The 15765-nt window shown below is 41.2% G+C and overlaps 2 protein-coding genes and 1 pseudogene across 3 annotated transcripts; 2 read left to right on the forward strand and 1 right to left on the reverse strand.

Annotated features, from left to right (window-relative positions):
- The first annotated feature begins 11 nt into the window (after positions 1-11).
- LOC133918508 (BRAP2 RING ZnF UBP domain-containing protein 2-like) lies at positions 12-4857 on the forward strand. 2 transcript variants are annotated; one of them, XM_062362412.1, is made up of 12 exons: positions 13-277; positions 374-489; positions 755-863; positions 964-1078; positions 1862-1959; positions 2317-2423; positions 2504-2750; positions 2854-2907; positions 3035-3178; positions 3302-3366; positions 3858-3912; positions 4493-4857. In XM_062362412.1, exons 1-12 carry the CDS (start codon positions 92-94, stop codon positions 4646-4648), a joined length of 1452 nt encoding a protein of 483 aa, XP_062218396.1. In that variant the 5' UTR covers positions 13-91; the 3' UTR covers positions 4649-4857. The 2 variants fall into 2 exon arrangements, with proteins under 2 accessions (XP_062218397.1, XP_062218396.1); XM_062362413.1 differs by lacking the exons at positions 3858-3912; positions 4493-4857 and adding an exon at positions 3677-3846 and having other exon boundaries at positions 12-277.
- A 2909-nt stretch (positions 4858-7766) lies between these two features.
- Positions 7767-8325, forward strand: LOC133917391 (uncharacterized; annotated as a pseudogene).
- A 3022-nt stretch (positions 8326-11347) lies between these two features.
- On the reverse strand, positions 11348-14841 carry LOC133918509 (homeobox protein knotted-1-like 2). Its single transcript, XM_062362414.1, has 6 exons — positions 14387-14841; positions 13517-13637; positions 12385-12575; positions 12168-12299; positions 11945-12078; positions 11348-11844 (listed from the first exon to the last, which is right to left on the reverse strand). The coding sequence occupies exons 1-6, from the start codon at positions 14681-14683 to the stop codon at positions 11841-11843; spliced, it is 879 nt and encodes a 292-aa protein (XP_062218398.1). The 5' UTR covers positions 14684-14841; the 3' UTR covers positions 11348-11840.
- Positions 14842-15765: the final 924 nt, after the last annotated feature.

Consider the following 15765-nt stretch of genomic DNA (forward strand, 5'->3'; position numbering starts at 1 on the left):
GGAACGATCACTTTTCGAAAAGACCCCCCTGCCTCCCGTAAAACTTTCGAAACCCCTCCCTGGTTTCTTCTTCGCGACGTCTCATCCGGCCATGGCGACCGCCGGCAAGCCCGCGGCCTCTCTCCCTCCTCCCGCCGCGCCCTCCACGTCCGCCCGCGGGCTCGATTCGGTCCACTTCTCCTCGGGGAACCCCCGCATCGAGGAGACCCGCGGCGTCGTCGTCCTCTACCCCGACCCGCCCGCCGCCGCCTCTTCCTCCTCCTCGGCCGGCCTCCCGGTAAGCCTCCCCTCCCAGGGTTTCCGTATTGGGATTTCCATGGATATGGTTTGGTAGCCTGATCTCTAAGGCTGGCTCGCGCTCGCGTGTTTGTAGGTAGGGAGGAGGCCGCGGGTGTGCGTGCTGGCCGTGCCCAACCACATGACCTACGCCGACTTCTGCCGTTTCTGCGGCGCCTTCGTCCCCCACACGCTCGAGATGCGCATCGTCAGGTTCCTCGCTCATCGCCTGATCATTACCGCTTTGCTTTGCTTACCTTCACACCATTGTGTGCTTCCTTAGACTTAGGACTCAAATAACTCAATAGATCCATGTGATGCAATTCGGTTAGTTTGAGTTAACTTGTCTGCGTAGTCTTCTCAATTATGTGATATATCGTGCTTTGTTGGACTTCAACCCCAAATTGGCTAATTTGATGTGCTTGTATGGTTTCGACAAGTTTGTGGGCTGGAGTGTTAACTGGTGTTTATGGTGCAGGATTGATGGTGCAGAGGACCAGTACAGCGTTCTTATAAAGTTCGACACTCAGAGCTCCACTGATAGCTTTTTCAAGCACTTCAATGGGAAGCAGTTCTATTCGCTGGAGGTTTTGGTTTCTGTTCTGACTAATTCTGCACTGTGTTTTACCCCTGATACTGTGAATAAATGTATGTGATGATCACTGATTAGAGGTTGATGTCGTGCAGGGGGATGTTTGTCGTGTCCGTTTTGTGGAAGATGTGCACTACACTCAATTGATAGAGCATTCTCATAGCTCGGTTACAAGCTTGGCTGAGCAACCTACATGTCCAGTATGTCTTGGTATGTGTGACTGTCTTGAATAACTCTATTTTTTTTCCCCGAAATTTCAGAGCATGGTGTTATGTTCCATTTGATGATTTGAAGTTTGTAATCTCTCTGTTTTTTTGTATTGTATTATAATGGACAGAAATGTTTGTTACCTACACATTTGAAATCATGTCATAGTTCCTTGTGGTATTAATTTATGACATTTACTGGTTGATGGGAAAGAGAACATGGATTTGGTTTCTAACTTAAGAACATTTAGGATGTACATTGAATTAGATGTAGACTCGGCTAAGTGAAACGAGATTTAGAAACATGTGCATTGGCTATCTCTTAATTCCATTGGAAAACTTAGGTCATATTAGGTTTGTACATGATGATGTGTCTGTTGAATTTCGAACACTGTTCCAGTTGATTCGTAGTAGATATGTGATTTATAGCTTCCATATGTCTTGGTGCTGTTAATTAATCCATAACAGAAGGTTTAGGCATGCATAGATATGTCAATTTGGGGTTTTCACACATATCATTATTTGAATTGACTTATGATGTAGGAGGCTAAGGAGGTTTCTCTTTTCAAGATTTTCCCTATTTTGATGCTTGGCTGTGTGCATTACATGCATCTTTATAACTGTTACATGTAAATTATCCGTCATTCTTTTTATGCTCACTTCACAATATAGAAGCTTGGCTCCATGCATTTTATCAGCTTTCTAGTTCTAGAATATTTTAGCCCAGACAGCATGGTTTTGAAGTTTATGTTGATCACATCATCTATTTGTTTCTATTTTTAAATAGAACGACTTGACCAAGATCCTGGAGGCATTCTCACTACAATTTGCAATCATTCTTTCCACTGCTCATGCATATCGAAATGGACAGACTCGTCATGCCCAGTAAGAGATTAAGATGATTTACTTAGTTAATGTGATTTTATTTTATATTAGTTTAATAACCACAGTACATATGTTGATTGTATCATAATTGCTTCCGGATTACAAAATTCAAAATGGAAATGTATAAAAAAAACTATGATATTGGTGCCTTGGGGAATATCTGTTGTCACCCAGTTGGCAGCATCTCAGATTTCTAAAACTCAGTGATTCTTCTTTTGGTATCTACTAGGGGATGAACTGGATTTGACCTTCATTATTTATCTGTTTTCCCTGGGTCTAGAGAAACATATTATGCTATTCTTTTACTCTCCGTGGCAGCATGTCCAATTTGTGTTTACATTGGAAAGTATCTATCAGGTCTGTAGATATTGTCAGCAGCAACCAGAGAAATCCATGTGTTCTATTTGTGGAACTTCGGAGAATCTTTGGATTTGTGTAATCTGTGGCCATGTTGGCTGTGGAAGGTAAAGTATTTCATTCATCCTGAAAGTTGTGAATTTTGCTTAATAACTTATTTAATTTTATTGCTGGGGATATCTCGCAGGTACAAAGGTGGACATGCTATTGAACACTGGAAAGAAACTCAACATTGCTATTCACTTGAATTAGAGACACAGAAAGTTTGGGACTATGCAGGGGACAACTATGTCCATCGGCTTATTCAGTCAAAAACAGATGGAAAGTTAGTTGAGTACAATTGCCATGGTGACCACGCAGCAGATAGCACGTGTTCATTGTGCAATGGTGATGCTGGAATGAGTGAAGCTCTACTGAACAGTAAAGTTGAAGCTGTAATGTTTTAAGTAAATAATTTCTTTGTTGATTATTATATAATACCATCCTGGTGAACTTCTGTATGCCTTGTATTACAACATTGACTTTCCCTTCTTTTAGATTGTTGAAGAGTACAATGATCTGCTCACATCTCAGCTTGAAAAGCAAAGAAATGTAAGTTCATACATTTATGTGCATGTCTGGTCAATGTTTATTATCAGCTAGCTGTTTCTTTAATACTTAGAAGACTACTCTATATCAAGCCATGTGATTTCTGATTTTGTTTTTTGTGCTAATGTAGTACTATGAGTCACTTCTGCTAGAAGTCAAAGAGGAAAATGAGAAAGAAATTTCTGCTGCTACTGAGAAAGCTTTAAGCATAAAACTCCAAAAGTTACAAGCAAAGCTTGATAAGTGCATAGAAGAGAAAAAATTTCTTGATGATGTAAGCACTTGAGTATTTGACTATATGTTAAATCTAAATCAGAATGTTAGTGCTTAAGAATTGCTGTTTTCAGGGGCCTTATCATTTGTACTCATAATTGCTTGGATCTGTCCTTTTTCACAGATTAATGACAACCTTGTCAAGAATCAAGAGATGTGGAAAGAAAGGATACGAAAAATACAAGCAAGGTAATTTCTTCTTTGTGTTTCAAATGATCACACAATCAATTTATGAATCAGGGCTTCATGTTTGATGCAATCCTGATATTGTTCCAGCTAGAATATGGATCAGCAGGATAAGCGTACTGAGTTTTTGTTGCCTTCCTGATAACTGATATCTTAATATTTATCTGGTGAAAATTGCCATGGACAGCTCAATTTGGTATTGAGTATTGACCCATTATTTGATTTAGCTTCCATATGTTCTCATGAGTGATCACACTTCTTTTATCAGTTGGTCGATTGTCTTTTGTGATGTTTTCTTTGGCCACTGTTGCAGGTGTTGAACACCATGATCATACCATGAGTGATCACACTTTTTTTATCAGTTGGTCGATTGTCTTTTGTGATGTTTTCTTTGGCCACTGTTGCAGGTGTTGAACACCATGATCGTACCAATGTAGAATTTAGAATGTACTTAATTTGGGGTTTCCATCTAAAATGGCATAGTTTTATTTCAGGGAGCAAGCTGTCATTAGATTAAAAGATGAAAAGATTGAAAAGCTGGAAGAAGAGGTTAGTATGGCTAAAGTAACAGTTCTATTTTTCAGATTGTGATATGCTTCTCAAAATTCGAGATAGATCTAATTAGACTTTTTTATTTTTTATTTTTCTTTTTCTTTTTGGGTTTTCAACTATGGAATATGGAGTGGACTAGTTAAAAAAATAAAATCCTATTTAGGATAATAATTGGATAAGAGAGCCTCTACCCTGTCAAAGGATAGCGAGAGAACAAAATATGGGCCTCATGCTATTGCTTATGTTCATGGTGGATATTCATGTTCTGGTTTCTGTCATTGCAACCAACGCTCTGATGTGCAGAGTTATATTTTTTGAGTGGGAACTTGTTTAAACATGTTGAATGGATATGGAGCCTACTATCAGATAAATTGATCACATTGTTGTTTGAGCGAAGTTTGAGTTACAATAAGTACTGGTCTATTTGTTAATCTCCAGACAAAAAATTAACACCTTGGATCGGTTTGCTAAAAACGAGAATACATAGATCTTGATTCCTGTTTGACTTAATAAGTGGAAATGTTGTTATACGTTGTGTCTGCTTGTAGTTAACTGGTCCATTGTTGTCCTGTGACAGCTAAGAGATTTGATAGCCCATTTTGAGTGCCAAGATGCTGTTGCACAAGCTCCTGACTTGATCTCAAGTGATATACAAGGGGGCACGATTCTTCCGGTAGCATCTGCATCATCCTCAAGCAGCAGCAGCAGCAGTAACCACTTCGTGGCTCGATAAATGTTAAGGGGAATTGAGATCAGCCACTGCATGCTGCACTTTTATGAATGACTTATGACTGTTGGGGACTTCGGTACATTCTTACTCCCAGATCCCCACCCTTCATTACTGTATGATAGGTTCATGCAAGACTAACATACCTCTGTCACCTTCCGGGTCTCTCAGATCCGTTATCATTAATCGGCAGCAATACTCACTCTGTTTCACTATATTTGTCTATAGCTTTAGGAGACTGTTTCAAAATATTTGTTCATTGAGAAAATTAAGAGGTAGTTATTACAATATTTTCACTCTCTATCTCTAATTAAATGCTTTGAAAGAGAGAAAGTGGTTGTATCATGTCATTTAATAGGGGTGTGAGTGGTCATTTATTATTGATTTTTTCTTGAAATTAATATTTTCTTGGTCAATGGGTACGGTGGGAGGGAATATCGTGGTACCCATGGTGGTATTCTTTTGACGTCTCAATATCATTCTGTCTGTATTCCGTAAAGTATATCCTTGTTGGTAACTATCGGTGGATGAACACTGCAAGCGGGGATCCTGAGGGATCCCTTTAAGATTCGGCCGGGAGGCTGATTCTGAATCTACCTCGTACGTGGATTTAATGCGAATGTATAAGGTTTAGGCGGAGCGGATGATCGTCGGCTAGTGAGAATAAATGCACAAGGGATTTTAGACAGTTTTGGGTCGCACGGAGCGTAATACCCTACTTCTGTGTGTATGATGTGCTACTAATGCTCTTAGAATGCCTTTCTCTGAATCTCTGTGTTACAAGGTTTTTTGTCTAAGTTTTGAGCTTTGGTCTTCAAGTGCCGGTCACTCTGAGCTTTCTACTCGGCCTGTCCAAAGCTTGACTTCTATCAGCCGTGTCCTTCTTCGAAGTGCTCCCCCCTTTTATCCTGCCGGGGGAGGCTTGGCGTGCCCAGAACGCAGGCACGAGTTTCTGTACGCCATAAATGAAAAGCAACCATTATGTGTTTACAGTTTGATGTTACAGGGGTTGAAAATGCGCCCTTCGACTGGTCCCGTCGCCCATTACGCCCAACTTTAGCAGGTGCAGGAGGGCCCACCGAGCAGCCGCCGAACATCCCCGTATGCCCGTTCGGTCAGAGCAGACCTGACACTGAAGGGTGGCAGGCGATACACCTCGAGCCCAGCGACGACATCTTCAAGCCGTTTCCTTTATGGGCCTCGCAGGGTGACGTGCGATGGGATCCGTCGCATTAAATATCCCTACGTCTCCTGCTAGGCGGTGGCAGGGACTGATGTACTCAATACGATAGGCGTGGGGGGGAGTGATTGAAAGTGACTGGCCACGCTCTCTCTTAAATACGGCATCGGGTCTCCCACCGATTGACACCTCACTGTTGAGCCATTGTGGGGTCCACCGGTAAGGGGCTTCTCAGGTCCTCGGGGAACTCTGGGTACTCGGGGATCAACTGTTTATGGCCCCGGACGCCCTCTCCTGGATTTGTTTCTTCTCGGGTGGCTCTTCTCGGTTCTCGGGGAGATGGTTCTCGAGGAAAGGCGTCACGTGGTATTCTGTTGTTCTAGTCTCGGAACTTGAGGACTCTTAGTTCCCAAGTCACCGACAATAACTCATATACTGCATGTTTAGCACTACCTTACTCTATTCTTTTTTACTGGAAATTCCCTGAGACTAATAGCAAAATTACTCGTGTAACAAGTCCTGTGCGACTGTGGTCTCTGCCCAAAATTTTTGCACAGAAAGTGACGCGAAGGAAAGTGAAAAAGGCACTGTTACAGGTGTGAAGGATTTCCATGTATCTTGTTCTATGCTGGAGGCGTAAAGCCAACGATTAGCGTATACCATGGGGAACAATTGATCGAGACCTTATCTTTTTCTGATGGATTTGCCCTCTCCAGTTTGCTCGTGAAGAACTCGCATCTGCTGTTTCGGTTCAGCTATAATTATATTGGTGCTGTTTTTCTCTGGCGGTCTTCGGAGTTCCCAGTTAAAGTTTGGAGGGTTGCAATACGATGTATGAGCGTGAGCTCTCCTTTGACATGTTTCTTTTTTGTAAGGACATGAACTGTCTAGCTACTGATCTAAAAAAACGGCCGTCTAGGGTCTAGCTGTCTAGCTACGGCATGGAGAAACTTTGGTGTAAATTAGCAAATGAGTGTAACGTCAGTGAATGTCGGTCGACGTCTGTCTTATCTCCATTTGAAGGCTATGGTTAATCCCACTAATATACAAAAGTTCACTGAAGCACCGAGGGACAAAGTGTCTGCAGCTTAGGAAAAGAATGGCTCCCAAAAATTATCGAACATTAGAAGAGGACTTAGAATTTTCAATCTAAATGAGTGTCGAATTATTATGACTAACCATTTTTTAAAAATGGAATAACCAAAATTCAATATTCCATCAGGTCATAAATACATATCATTTTAGAAAATATTTGATCAAACTTTTAAAATTTTGACTAACAATAACTTTCAAAATATTTATTTTAAAAACCTTAAAATCGTATATGTAGATTTATCTTAGAAAAATATTTCATAATATCACAAATTCAATGAATTTTTTAAATATATTCTAATAAAAAATAGCGATTAAAGCTATACATTAGAGATCATATCTTATTCTAAATAACATATATTTATGATCGGAGACAGTAAGATTGGGTTAGAGTTAGATTGAAAAAAACCTAAGTGGCGGAGACATGTAGAACCTATTTGGTCACTCTTAAATTTATCATATATAAGATTAGTCGTATCATATATTTTAGATAATTATTTAGTTGATTGTCATAACTATAGCAAATCATACTTTATTAGACTCATGACTCGTATGTCAATTTAACTAACTTTACTATATTTATAGCTAAAAAAAATTTAACCATATTTTTTATAACAAATTATATTTAACTAACTTTAACGTGACAAACTTATACGGAATCAAATATGCCCGTAGTCCCGCAGAACGCACCCGCCTGGTTGCCATCCAAAACAAGAATCCCCAAACTGCCCCTGCATTAACCGTCCCACCCGCAACGCCACTCGCTCTCCCGCCGTGTACTTTTCCGTCATTCTCCGCACCTCCCGTACTTCAGCACGTCTCCCGTTCTCATCTTCGTCGTGCCCACCTTAACCAACCGCAAGCTAGCTAAATACTAATCACTTGTCTGACCAGCTAGCTGACCTCGTTGCCAAGGTCCTCAGTGGCCTGCCGCGAGCAGATGGAGGCGCCGTCGTCGTCGCTGAGCTCGCTGCGGCACAGGCTGAGGGCCACCGTGTGCTGCTGCTTCGGCCAGGGCGGCGGCCTCGACGACATGCAGGATGCGGCGGCGCCGCCGCGCGGGCGTGGGGGAATTCCGGTACGACCCGCTCAGCTACGCGCTCAACTTCGACGACGAAGGGGACGAGGAGGGGGTCCACGCCGGCCGCGGCGACGGCCTGCTCTACCGGAGCCTATCGTCGCGACCGGCGGCCGTCGAGGTCGCGTAGCTGCTGGGAGCGAGCTGGTCGATCGGATCGGAAGGTCTAGTAATTCAATCATGCATGCATATAGTAGCATGCTGCATACTTGTGTGCAATTGCTCGTTCATAGCCGTTTCGATCGATTCTACATGTGTTGCAGAACTGAAAAGTAGGAGTACTAGCATGCAGAGATTTTATGTAGTGTAAGAGAATGATTACTGGTTAGTATCCGATTTTAGGTAATTGTTATAACTATGATAAATCATACTTTGTTAGTTTTATGACTTATATGTCGTACGTTTAATTTGACTAATTTTACTATATTTATGGCTACGAATTTCTTAACTATATTTTTTTATAATAAATCACGTTTAATTGTTCGGTTGATTGTTATAACTATGATAAATCACACTTTGTTAGTCTAATGACTTATATATCGTACGTTTAATTTGACTAATTTTACTACATTTATGGCTACGATTATTTGAATATTTAAATGACTTCAAATAAAAAACTTTTCAACTACAAAGTTGTAGATCTCGTCAAAAGCTGTAATTTTTATATAAATTTTGTCCTCATCCGATTTAGTATAAAAAATTATAAATTTTTTAATATACGTTGTCACTCATTTATACAGCGGTTCATATAAGGAACTGGCTGTAGAAATGAGTGACAACGTATTTTAAAAAATTCATAACTTTTTCATACTAAGTTGGATGAGCATAAAATCTATATGAAAATTATAGTTCTCGATGAGATCTACAACTTTGTAGTTAAAAAGTTTTTCATTTGAAGTCATTTACATGCTCAAATAATAGTTTAAAGTTTAAGATAGAAGAGATCAAAATGATTGCATATAGTGTTAGTATCACTAGCAGTTCTCTGTTGGGATGATAAGTAAGGTTCGTGCGAGCTGAGAAGTCCCGAGTTAAGTGCTAAGAACCGCACACGCGCGTATTTTGCGCGAAAAATCGCGTGACTTATGACTTGGGACGTCGCTACCGTGGGGGGTGCATGGTCGGTTAAAAATAATTTGTTTTTTAATAAAAAATGTCGATTCAGGGACCAATTATTACAGACTGTCCGTTTAAGGAACCGTCTGTGAAAATTAATTTCTACAAGCGGTTCAGTTAAGAAAACACCTGTGAAAATCGGTTTCTACAGACGACCCGTTTGAGGAACCATCTGTGAAAACCTATTTTCACAAGCGGTTTCTTAAGTGAATTATATGTGGTAATAGATTTCCACGGACGGCTCTTTTACATCTGTGTAAATCGTCCATTTTTCACAGGCCTTTGATTACAGACGGATACGTTAAACGTCTGTAAAAATGAGTTATCAATTGCCTTTAAAAATAGTTTTTATAGTAATGGCCATCGAGGTCGCATATAGCTGCTGGGAGCGAGCTGGTCGATCGGATCGGAATGTCTAGTAATTCAATCATGCATGCATATAGTAGCATGCTGCATACTTGTGTGCAATTGCGCGTCCATAGCCGTTTCGATCGATTCTACATGTGTTGCAGAACTGAAAAGTAGGAGTAGCATGCAGAGATCTTATGTAGTGTAAGAGATTGATTACTGATTAGTATCCGATTTGGAGAGCTAGATCGAGCTTGAGGTGGAAGAAGGAATTTCGCAAACAGTTTAAAACAACTCCCGCACAAATCGGCAAAAGTTCATTCTTGCGTTCCAAACCACACCCAGGTAGTATCTTTTTCTTGTTTTTTTTTTCCGATCTGAGATGAGATTTATAAGACCACATGTTCAGCGCTAACAAAAGGTGTGCGATTACAGAAGGAGGATATTGAGCAACCCGTTCTGGTCTCTACAAACATGCTTAAATTCAACCTTATGGAGCTAATATATCGAGCAATTTAACTTCTTACGTCAACATGTCTAAGACATCCTCTTAAAGATTTCCTAAAATGTAATACCAAGTATATTAAAAGATAATCAGATTCTAGTGTCACTGGACAAGATATGCACTGAATAGTAAGAATAACATATTTATGGCAAACTAGTAACTCAGCTTCTCAGCATTAACAAAGCCGAATATGATATGGTAGGATGCAAAAATCACCTCCTATGTTATCTCTCGCAACAATACCCATGCCAGCAAGATTTATTTCCTCAAAAAAGCTACATCGACATTCACATTATACGTGCGTGCTAGCTTTGGTGAGTGATTAATCCTAGCTTGGACTTTGGATTTGGGCGCAGCCGAGCTTCGCTCTCGAGGAGAGGGAGAAAACTGTGTTCCAGGCCTTGTCAAGCGAAAGCGACGAGCTAGCTAGTGGGGGGAAAATCAGGGGGGGTGGAGGAAGGATGGTTTGGTGATCGATTTGATGTCGCGTGGTTCGACTTTACCTGCTCGTAGTGGCGGAGCTTGGACTCAAATTCAAAGAGAGCCGGTGAAGTTAAATGGGCTCTAACTGAATCACATTGAAGACCGAATCAATGAAATATCAAATTTTAGACTCAAAAATACTACAAATACATAAAATTAAATCGAGAAAAAATACACTATAAAATATATAAAATTTGTTAGGCCAGAGGAGGCCACGACCCCCTTAGCTACAACTATCCTCCGCCCCTACCTGCTCGGTCGCCACTTGACTTAGGCCAAGCATAAGCTTCGTTTGTATTCTTCCATTGTTTTTGTTTTTTTTTTCTCAGACGCAGGAGCTTTACTTGACTTTTTGATCGGTACAGGTTTTTCGCTTGCCTTCTGATCGATCGGTACAGGTTTTGTAGACTTGTAGTACCGCCGTGATTTAGTTTGCGGCGCCAGTAGAATTGACAAGCAAGTTTTTAAGCGAAATTTCTCTTCATAAGATTAATCATTTTCATGCATATGAAAATTTCTTATCATTTAATCGTCTAAAACTGAAACTACAACTACATAGCTTAAAATCGCAGTGCTATGTGAGTTGTTGGAAGGTGAATTGATGATTCAAAAAGTGACTGAAAAGTAGTGGAACTGCAATCACTTACAAATCGGTCGCTCCCTACGTTTTTAAGCGACAATTTGTTGCCAGCTTGTACGATCAGAACATGCATCTACATCAGCTAAAAAAAAGTGCATGCATCAACATGCTCAAATACTCCATCTAGGTGCACGGTTGAGTGCAACAGAGGTTATTTACATTTATGCGGATGTGTCATATGTGCATTAGCTTGTGTACAAAATCACGTACAAATACGCACAGCGCCCTCCACAGGGGCAAAGGATAAACCGAGCAGACACACGTTAAAGAATGAACAGGCAGCTTACACGCATGACATAACTGGACATATCTTCCATTACATACTCTTCAGGTGCACTTTGAACAGAATGATTACCAAACATGTATTACACACCGGCAATATTGTGCCATATATCAGAAGAAGGGAGCAGCCAATCTGAATCGTGATTTCTCCCTGAAATATCATTAACGATAAAATACACAATTACATAAAACATAAATTACTTCCTTCAGTTCGTCGGTTATACAACACATGATTCACAGATCACATTAGAGAAAGCTATACTGCAAAGGCATTACCAACTTTCAGTTCAACGTGGTCAAACTAAGACGTTAGGTGAATGCTAGGTCCACAAGATGCATCGTTTTTTAGAAATTTCCCTCTGAACGGGTCGGTCTTCAAATCTTGTTGGCTGCAGAGTGCAGGAGAATATACTACACTGCTCACAATAAGGTACAGTTTACATCTAGCTTCATCAAGATGGCTCGGGGCCGTCATTACCTGCATTGCCATTGTTACATGTTGAAATAACAGTGCAATCGAAGAAAAAATGTGGCAAGCCGGTCAGGAAACAGCAAAGCATAGTTTTCATTATGATAACCTTTTCTTCTTGGTCTTTTCACCAGAGGATGTTGGGTTGCTGTGCCAGTTCCGTTTGCGTTGGTTGATGAACCAATTGTTGATCTGCTTTAGCTGTAATCCTGTTTCCTGCACCAGTCGAGCCTTGTCGTCTTCCTGGATGGGTTAGGAAAGAGTTGTTCATCATGAACAGAAACTAATAACAAAAGTAAGCTAGGTAATGGTATTGACATGGTGTCACATACAGTTGGGTATGGCCACTTGGAATGAGCTTGCCACCAAGCTTTCAATATAGATGCAGTATCCCCAGGAAGTTTACCAGCTCTGCGCTTGCGGAGAATCTCTTCCCTTATATCAACAAGCTTTTCTTTGTAACCCTAGAGGTAGGAAACTTCTGGTTAGCTATTGATGCACCATGGTCCATGGATAATGAACGAAGAATTTCAAAGGATGTCAAGTAACCTGCTTAAGCTCATTTTTCAGCTCCTGCCGTACACGTTCAATCAAGGATCGTTCACCCTCCGTCAGTATTAGGGGGCCAAAGCCCATACCATCTGACCCATCGTTTCCATCAAACATGTTGGCCTCACTATCCACCTGGTTATCTTCATCATCAGACATGGTCGCTCCAGTGCCTTCACCAGGAGATGCCCCTGCAGAACCAATCCTAGCATCACTCAGTTTTGCCTGACATTGATGGTTTTCACAATACTATTATATTAGCTGTCCCCACAAATTCAGTTAAGGCGTACATTGTGCAGCATAAGAAGACGCAACCATCTCAGTTGCCATTTGGCAGAAGACCCTTCCATAAGTTCTACATCTAAATTCAAGCGAAACGAAGCCGAGTAGTTGTCTAAATCTCAGTGTAAATTGGTACAGTGCCAGCTTATTTGCCTCCAAATTGAACTCTTAAATCTGCCACCCCTTTCCAGTGACAATCTTTCCGCCTAGGTCAAATCAAACTAGGATACGCAAAGTTTATTACTGCAACCACCTCTCTTGTTAATGACATGGGATGACACACCTACACTCGTTTCAGTGCATGCTTAGCATGCTAAGGCATCCATCTGTCTCCCATCAATTGCTGTGATAGCCCAAGCGGCCTCACACATGCCTTTGAGGTTCTGATCATAATGCACATGTGTAGAGTCCCCAAACGAACAAAAGTGAACAATACCTAAGGTGATATAGTTTAGGATTGCTCGTAAGCTAGGCATTTATTTCTGAGTGTGGCTTTAGAAGCTAGGCATTTATTATAGAAAGTACTACAAACAGTCTAATCAGATATTCTTGAGTGTTGGCTAAGAAACAGTTGACAAGGCACGCAACAAATTGTGAAAGAAATTTAGGCTCATGGTCTCAAATGAATACTTGCACAAAATCTTCTTTTTCACTTTTTCGTTTTTCAGCATAGACTAATGTTTCCATCCATTGAATTACTACATAACTAGCCCTTGCAACCAATACTGAAACTACTTAACCATCTGACTGCGAGTCAGCAATTATTGAAATAACTAAAATAAGCACTGTATATTTGAAAATTTCAGCCATCTTGCTCAACTAATACCAGAAGGTAAACAAATTGATCCACCTGTTAGGCTTTGTAAAGATTGTTCAAGATCCCAGCAACCCATCACTGCTTCCATTGCATGAACACGTACGTGCTGCTGGAGTTGTTCCTTGAATGAGCAAAGGAGCAACACATAATGTGTCTGCAATAAATTAAAAGACAAGTATTAGAATCTAAAAACAGGACAGCACCAACAAAGAACATGATGCAAGATATCAACAATATAAGAATCCTTGATAAAGAATACTTTTTCTTCTAGTGAAGCAACACAAAGTGACTGAAACAACCATAGTGAAGATTGTGTGATACAATCATCAGTGCATGGGCTTATTTAATCCAGTAAACAGCATGATGACAGAACAAATACTGTCACTAGACGAGATTAACGCATCACAAATCATACATAGCAAACACCATTTGCAGCATATGACCTACTACAGCCAATCCACTTCATGCAGCCATGTTAATAAGAGGGAAAGGTTGTAAATTATAGTGAGCTGATGTTATTCTTCCAAGCCATGAGGTCTGCTACCATAACACTCCAGGTCGGACAATTATGCAATCGATAAACATAACCACAGAAAGCTCCAGTCGTGACCCTTATACATCCTACTTCACAAGTATTCTATCACGGCTTGAGAATTAGCTCGGGATATCTGCTCTGAATTCTTCTCATCCATGCAGAACAAATGGGGGAAGTCATTGCAAAAGCGAAGTTGTAATATGACAACATCCGCGTGAAGGTCAACTAACCAACGTTTCCTTCCTTTAATCCAAAATTCCAAATTCTTCACACATCGCACATACGCAACCCTTTAGCAGCAAATCAACTGCAGCGCCCGGTCGCAAAGGAGGCGGTACAGGAAGGAGGACTGAGGGTTCGAGCCGTACCATGAAGAGGTCGAGCTCCTCGCCACCGGAGGGCCCACCCGCAGCGGCGGCCCCAGCGGCGGCTGCGAGGGGCGGCGGGCGGGCGGCGATCTGCGCGTCGATGCGGGGGAGCTGGTCGACGGGGGTGGCGACGCGGAGGCAGGAGACGTGCGCCTCCAGCAGGCGCTCGTAGAGCGGGTGCGCCGCGATGGCCGCCTTCTCCCTCTCCTCGCCGCCGGGGGAGAAGCCGCTAGGGTTCAGCGACGACGCGGCGGCCGCGTCCATGGAGAGCCCCTGGTCAGGGTAGTGGAACGCCATCCCAGCGGCCGAAGTCACCGGCGGAGAGGCGGCGCGGCGCGGCCTTGGCGGTTGGGGGTTTTGGTTGGTGGGGGTGGGAGGGACAAACGGCAGCGGATGGATGATGAGGTTGGTTGGAAGAGAAGGCTGGAGCTGGCTCGACGGGGTTGGTTTTCTTTCGGCGCAGCTTGTCAAAGTGGGGTACTAATTGCTACACTTACATTAAAAAAAGGACACAGAAACTTTAAAAACACTACTGATTTTAGAGTTATTTTAGGTTGCAAATACCACTAAAAGTATTTAAATTGTAAGGAGTATCCACCATCCTAAAACTCCACTCTTAGGTCAGGTTTGTTTTTATTATGATTATAGATTCTAGCTTAAAAGAAAAAAAATCGTCACAATCTAAAAATTGATTCTCATAATCTACGAACCAAATTGTACTATAAAATTCTATAATACATAATCTAGTGATATAAATTTCTCCAAAAAATTTAAATTATGACAATCCACAACAAAAATAAGCAGTGTCTTAATCTCTGGTAGTATATTAGTGTAGAGGATAAAGAGGCTATCAAGATGTTGGTTATATGACCTAGCAAACTCCACTCTTAATCCTGAAACTCCACTCTTAATTTTGGTTATTATTGATTGGCGATCAAGATTTTTCAGACTTCGTCCACCAACATAGAAAGAAAAACCGAGTAAGTTATATGTAGATAGACGTTAGTATTTTTGTCGTAAGAAAAATACTTTACCAAAGGTACAATATGCGGCACCTGCTAGCATTGTGCTATTGAAATCTCGAGATCCTTCGAAGAAGAAAAATGTTATCTCGGCGTCAAAAAAAAGGTTACTTCACTCCAAAGTTAGTAAAAGATTAATAGCACCGAAATATGCAAATTAGCTGGGAAAAGAAATATATGCCGTGCCATTTTGGTGAGGACAAACCAAACTTTATGTCACTTTGATGTTGCTATAAGTAATACAATCTCTTGCGCAGTTTTCAATTGGAGGAGGTGCGTGCAGGAGATAATGACATTAATTTTGGCATTTGCTACCGGCCAAGGTTTGCAAAGATGGAAAATGAAATGAAACCACGG

Source organism: Phragmites australis, chromosome 5 (genome assembly GCF_958298935.1).
Source record: "Phragmites australis chromosome 5, lpPhrAust1.1, whole genome shotgun sequence".
In the NCBI taxonomy this organism is placed as follows: Eukaryota; Viridiplantae; Streptophyta; class Magnoliopsida; order Poales; family Poaceae; genus Phragmites; species Phragmites australis.

Excerpts from the sequence above, each read along its gene's own strand:
- LOC133918508 (XM_062362412.1), top strand. The coding sequence starts at position 92 with ATGGCGACCGCCGGCAAGCCCGCGGCCTCTCTCCCTCCTCCCGCCGCG. Across the intron at positions 2,751-2,853 it reads TGAACAGTAAAGTTGAAGCT|ATTGTTGAAGAGTACAATGA; the intron begins GTAATGTTTTAA and ends CCCTTCTTTTAG. Across the intron at positions 3,179-3,301 it reads AGAAAAAATTTCTTGATGAT|ATTAATGACAACCTTGTCAA; the intron begins GTAAGCACTTGA and ends CCTTTTTCACAG.
- LOC133918509 (XM_062362414.1), bottom strand. The coding sequence starts at position 14,683 with ATGGCGTTCCACTACCCTGACCAGGGGCTCTCCATGGACGCGGCCGCC. Across the intron at positions 13,638-14,386 it reads AGGAGCTCGACCTCTTCATG|ACACATTATGTGTTGCTCCT; the intron begins GTACGGCTCGAA and ends AATTTATTGCAG. Across the intron at positions 12,576-13,516 it reads ATCTTTACAAAGCCTAACAG|GGGCATCTCCTGGTGAAGGC; the intron begins GTGGATCAATTT and ends TTGGTTCTGCAG.